The sequence below is a fragment of the Mandrillus leucophaeus genome, unplaced genomic scaffold (assembly GCF_000951045.1).
Source record: "Mandrillus leucophaeus isolate KB7577 unplaced genomic scaffold, Mleu.le_1.0 Scaffold656, whole genome shotgun sequence".
Lineage (NCBI taxonomy): Eukaryota > Metazoa > Chordata > Mammalia > Primates > Cercopithecidae > Mandrillus > Mandrillus leucophaeus.
This window is the reverse complement of record NW_012107097.1, coordinates 1,271,308-1,277,467: the sequence shown is the minus strand read 5'-3', so window position 1 is coordinate 1,277,467 and position 6,160 is coordinate 1,271,308. Positions and strand designations below refer to the sequence as shown.

At 47.2% G+C, this 6,160-nt stretch overlaps 1 protein-coding gene across 1 annotated transcript in view; it reads right to left on the bottom strand.

The window, feature by feature from the left end:
* Positions 1–1,838: 1,838 nt before the first annotated feature.
* The window catches only part of FEZ1 (fasciculation and elongation protein zeta 1 (zygin I)), a 50,269-nt gene continuing 45,947 nt past the window's right edge, over positions 1,839–6,160 (bottom strand). Inside the window, exons 9-10 of the mRNA XM_012001289.1 lie at positions 4,570–4,635; positions 1,839–2,197 (exon numbers count right to left, since the gene is read on the bottom strand). Coding sequence (XP_011856679.1) covers positions 2,181–2,197; positions 4,570–4,635 — 83 coding nt within the window. The 3' untranslated portion in view covers positions 1,839–2,180. The remainder of the gene's footprint in view (positions 2,198–4,569; positions 4,636–6,160) is intronic.

The window sequence follows — 6,160 nt, the reverse complement described above, 5'->3', positions numbered from 1 at the left end:
GGCAGGAAGAAAAGCTCTCGGGAATTCGCCGCTTCCCCTTTGCTGAGGCTGGTGAAAACCCCATCACCGGCAGAGTGCTAAACCTGCTAATGACCTCACACCACTAGTGACCCTGGGCATGTTCAGCCTTAGCACCAGTGAATTGCAGAACTGAATCCACGCCCTTTTGTCACAGAACTAGTGGTCACTTCCATGCGGCTGTGGCAGCCAGGGCTCTATCTATGCAGAGGTTCTGCTCTGGGCAGATGCCTGGATTAGAGCTTTACTCATTGTAGCAGTTTTCCCGGTGGGATAAGTCCCCGTCACCCCAAGCTGAGATTGCTAGTGTTCTGCTTCTAGAAAAGCAGAGGCCCAGCTGGGTGCGGTGACTCACTCCTGTAATCCCAGCACTTTGGGAAGCCGAGGAGGGCAGATCACCTGAGGTCGGGAGTTGGAGACCAGCCAGACCAACACGTAGAAACCCTATCTCTACTAAAAATACAAAATTAACCAGGTGTAGTGGTGCATGCCTATAATCCCAGCTACTCGGGAGGCTGAGGCAGGAGAATTGCTTGAACCTGGGAGGTGGAGTTTGTGGCGAGCTGAGATTGCGCCACCTGAGGTTGCACTCCAGCCTGAGCAACAAGAGCGAAACTTCATCTCAAAAAAAAAAAAAAGAAAGAAAGAAAGAAAGAAAAGAAAAGCAGAGGCCCAGGAAGGGAGGCAGGGCACTGGGAGTGACTTCTGTGTCCCCTAGATGGATTCCGTGGCCTTCTGTGGAACTGTTGATGTGATAAAGTATGGCTTTCTCTGTGGCATGCTTAGTTCAAGCAGACACTAAACTCCTGGGAATCAATGGAAGTCGCACTGGATAAGAAACCCAAATGCCAGCCTGACTCTCCCACTTCCTACACGGCCTTGGGCCAGCTACTGAACATCTCTGCTGCTTAGTTTCCTCCTCTGCAAAATCAGGATCATACTAGTACCTGTTTACACGTGGGGTGCCATGATGTGTGCTAATGCGTGGTGAAGCCAGTGCAGGCTACAACAAGTGCCCCAGTACAAGTTTTTGCTTTCAGAGGAGGATATGGGAATTGGCAGGCTCAATGTCTTTCGAGCCAGAAGATGGAAGCCAACAGAATTCAGATTGTGGTGAGATGGAGCCAGCATCCGGGATACGAGGATGACGTTCACCTGCTGGCTGCTCAAGGCTGGCAGCTGCCTGCCATCAATGCTGGAGACAGTGCAAGGAGTCAGAGCTGCTGTTCATGGGAGGCTGTGGGAAGGGCTGGGGATGGCACTGCAAAGTCAAAGGACACTGTTGCCAGGGGTCGTTGGGGACAAACAGGGAGTGGTGGCCTTGTCAAGTGCAGGAAACAAGTTGCAGTCCCCTACATTGGGAAAGCTCAGCAGAGCTGACTCCCCGCAGGCCCTGAGCCTCCAGGTCCCCGTGGAGGGCCTGGGGAGGGTCTCCAGGGCCAGCCTGGCCATCCCACCAGGAGGTCTGCAGCTGTGTGGCTCCTCCGTGAGGCCCACTTTCTATCTGCTAATTGCACACTCTCACCCCGGTCTCACACCCCCTCTGACCAGCTCCTTTCTGCAGCCCCTGGTGCAGCTCCCTTGAATGTGGCTGAGCAGCAAAAACTGAGGTTGCAGGGGGTCTCCTTCTGCCTATACCATATGCAGCCCCACTGTGTCCCATGATCCCACCACCACCCACAACAGGGCATGTGCCCGGTCCCTAAACACAGCCCCGGCTGCCACGGGCCACAGGCCGGCAGTGAAGAATGCTATACAGCCCGTCTCTAGAGTCTGGAACAGAGGCCTAATGAACACCACACTCCAAAGCATGTGAAGAATATTAATTAAATGAAGGTTTTATTTCAAAATTAGTCTTACAGTATAAGCTGTTTTTGAGGGCTGGAGCCAAACTACATAATGAGCAGTGAAAGCGGCTGCCTTCCCCTCTCCGACACCAGCAAGGGGAGGCACCATCACCGGCCCTGCCCCATCATGCATCCAATGGTTACTAGCACTAGAAGCCAACAGCAAAGGACCCCGCGCGTTTGCTCATGTTTAATCCGGGTTAAGCTATACACGTTTAAATACACGTCGGAGGTTACGTGGTGTCATGCAGTCCCTGTGATGGAATGACTCTTGTTCAGTGACCTCCTGCAGCGAGGCTGCTCCAAAGGGCAAGGTTAGGTCGGGCAGAGCACTGGAACGAGAAGAGAGGAGCGGACAGCAGTCAGAACACAGCTGCAGGCCGGGACCTCCGAGCCCAGGAGAGCCCTAGCTGAGAGCAGTCACACCAGCTCCTGAGTGGTGACAGCCCCGTTTAGAGCTTAGAATAAAGGAGAGACAATGGCAGGTGGTTGCTGGCTATAATAACTAAGCGTGTAGTCTCCGGGGCCTGAGTTCAAATCCTGGATCTGACCATTATTAACTACATGACCTTAGGGAAATTAACTTCACCTTTCCATGCTTGTTTCTTCATCAATACAATAGAATGTACCTGCGCCTAACCGCAGGGTTGTTGAGAGGCATGTGGCAAGTGCTTAGTAAATATTAATTACTTGTACAAATTCATTGACATTTCAGTGGATCATGAGGAGTAAAGTCTAGCCCCCAGACTACCAAATTTATATAACCTGTTTCTATAATCTTCCTTTGAGAACCTCCTTTGAGAAATATGCTGCTCTTTTAACATCTTTGCGTCACAAATCCTTTTTATGTGTGTTTTTGTTTGTTTGTTTGTTTTTTGTTTTTGAGACAGAGTCTTGCTGTGTCACCCAGGCTAGAGTGCAGTGGTGTGATCACAGCCCCCAATGCAGTCTCAGACTCCTGGGTTCAAGTGATCTCTCACCTCAGCCTCCTGAGTAGTTGGGACTACAGGCACACAACACCACATCTGGCTGATTTTTTTTTTTTTTTAATTGAGACGAGGTTTCACCATGTTGCCCAGGCTGAACAAGTTATTTTTAATGTTTACTCTAAGTTCCTCCTGCTGAAATGTAAGATTAGTCCTTCTGATCCTTATAGAAACAGTATAGCTCAGGGTTTCTCCACTATAGGTCCCACAAATACGGTCCCTCTGCAACTGTGCATAGTTTTGTGTGCATGCAGGACAAAAAACAATAAAATAACAGATCTGGACAGTGAGCAATCCTCAATGGCTATTAACATCACAAAAGGAAAGACAGTCAGACAATGTACGTCACCCCATGGAAGTCCGGAAACCTATAACCACCTATAATGTAGTGCTTATCAAAAAATCTGAAGCTGAATCTGATCAGGCTTCCAGTTCGATCAGTTCACAGGCAATAAAGAAGATAGGAGAACATATTGAACTATACCATGAGGATGAAACTAGCAAAAATCCACAATGAGGAAAATCTATGGCACAGACAACCTAGTTTCTCCAACAAATGCATTTCAAGACATGGAAGAGAGAAAGGAAACGGAACCTCCATATATCAAAGAGATGTAAGAGACATATCATTATCTAATTGCAACATACTGATCTCTATTGGCCCCTGATTCAAACAAATAAACTGAAAAATCCTTTATGGGAAAAACAGGGAATGCTGATTGGATAGTCAGTACTAAGAAACTCTCGGCTGGGCACAGTGGCTCATGCCTGTAATCCCGCTTTGGGAGGCCAAGGCGAGTGGATCACCTCAGGTTAGGAGTTTGAGACCAGCCTGGCCAACAGGGTGAAATCCTGTCTCTACTAAAAATACAAAAATTAGCTGAGCATGGTGGCGGGCACCTGTAATCCCAGCTACTTAGGAGGCTGAGGCAGAACTGCTTGAACCCAGGAGGCGGAGGTTGCAGTAAGCTGAGATCGCACCATTGCACTCCAGCCTGGGTGACAGAGCAAGACTCTGTCTCAAAAAAAAAAAGAAACTCTTAATTTTTTTTAGTTGTGAAATGGTATTGGGGCTATGGTATTGGGGTATTGGGGCTTCCTCAAGAGTTCCTATGTTTTAGAAATGCATACTGAAATAGTTATGAATGAAAAACTCTGACAGAGATTTGCTTTAAAATAACATGGGAGGGGAGAAGTTGGGTAGAGGCATAAATGAAATAAGCCTGGTCGGGACTTAATAACTGTTGATGCCGGCTAATCAGTACCTGAGAGTGTATTATGCCATTCCCTCTACTCTGCTCTTGTATGTACAACCAGTTTCCATAAGAAAAGGTTAAAAAGTTATGTAAGGATGTAGTCAATTATGTCTCCAGCTTCCTTTCAAGTGCTTGAAAAGTATTAAATTATCATCGGGCTTTGTTTTTCCCAACTAAATACTAAGTAGCTCAAACTCTGCAGAATTTTCACAATAAGTCCTTTGTTGGTTTGCTGCTCCAAGGAAAGTCACTCTGGTGACTCGGGGGTGATGGAATCTCCTCCTGCGGCCTCCTGGCAACACCCAAAGGCAAAACCTATTACTGCAAAGCCTCACAATTGTCCCTGATTTCCCTGGCCCCTGCCTGGCCTGGTCTGGAGTGGACAAGCTGGAAAGGTTCCCTGACGGGAGCAGGAGCTCCAGAGAAGCCCTTCTGTTCCAGGAGGCCTGGGGCTGCTCTTACCTTTTAAAATGTAGTCCGTTAGCAAAGTAGGCACCTTCTCATTATCCTCCTTCATGGCAAAGAGAACTAGGAAAGGAGAAAGAGAGGAGCTAAGATACTGTCTTAGGCTGGTCATGAGGCTCACTTCTGGGGCCACATGACCTACTTGCCCAGAGTGAGAGACAAATGATTCAAAGGAATCAGACATTTATTGACTATTGAGCAAAAGTCTAGAAGCCTATATCAAGGGTCAGCATTTCAGGGGCAAGGGCTAAAAACTACCTATCCGGTACTATGTTTGCTACCTGGGTGACAGATTTAGGTTCAGTCGTAACCCAGACCTTGAACCCAGGAGTTCAAGACCAGCCCGGACAACATGGCAGAACCTCATTTCTAGTTAAAAAAGAAGAAAAACAGCTGGGTGTGGTGGCACATGCCTGTAGTCCAAACTACTTGAGAGGCATCGTGCAATATACCCCTGTAACAAACCTGCACGTGGTGATAGAGGAGAACACAGCAAGAACCACAGTGTTTGTCTCTAGGCAGTGGATCTATTGGTGACTTTCTTTTCTTTTTTCTTTTTGAGACAGGATCTCGCCCTGTCACACAGGCTGAAGTGCAGTGGCGTGTTCTCAGCTCGCTACAGCCTCACACTCCTGGGCTCAAGTAATCCTCCCACCTCAGCCTCCCAAGTAGCTGAGACTTACAGGCATGTGCCACCATGCCCAGCTAGTTTTTCTTTTTTTTTCTTTTTAAGTAAAGATGAGGTCTTGCCATGTTGCCCAGGCTGGTCTTGAACTCCTGGGCTCAAGCAATCCTCCCCTCTTGGCCTCCCAAAGTGACCTGTGATCATGCCACTGCACTCCAACCTGGGCAACAGAGTGAGACTCTGTCTCAAAAACAAGAAAAAGACCAGCCTGGACAACATAGCAAGACTTTATCTCTTAAAAAAAAAAAAAAAAAAAGAAGAAGAAGGAAAGAAGAATAAGAGAGAGCTATATGTACAAGACATAGTTATCAGTGAAGAAAGAAGGATACAGAACATGTATTAACTTTATAATTAAATTCTAATGTTCATAGAAGAAATCTAGAATAATAATACATGAAACTGTTACGTGGTTATCTCTGAGTGTAAGACCACAGGGGGCGTTCTTTTCTATGCTGCGTTTCTGTAGGGTCTGGCTTTTCTCAATGAGCATGTATTACTTTCGTAAGCCGAGAAAACACTAAAGATCAGCCGGAACTGATAGCTAGGGTCAGGAGGAGGCTGCAACAGTGGGATTCCCACTTCATTTCGATATCCTTGTCCTCCATTGATTACCTTGCCTAGTTTCAAGACAGGGTCATGAAACTCGAATCCAAGAGTTAGGAGTGCGTGAGGAAGAAAGTCCAATGGTGACGTGAGTCAGTGGCCAGGTCCAGAAAAAGAGACTCAACCTGAGGCCATTGAGGGGGTGGTTTGTTTCTGTTTTATTTCTTCTGTATCTTTAGACATGTATTCATGGCAGCATAAGTGGATTCTAGGGGGTCCTGGTTTCTTCTGGGTTTTTTTTTTTTTTTTTTTTTTTGAGATGGAGTTTCGCTTTTGTCATCCAGGCTGGGGTGCAATGGC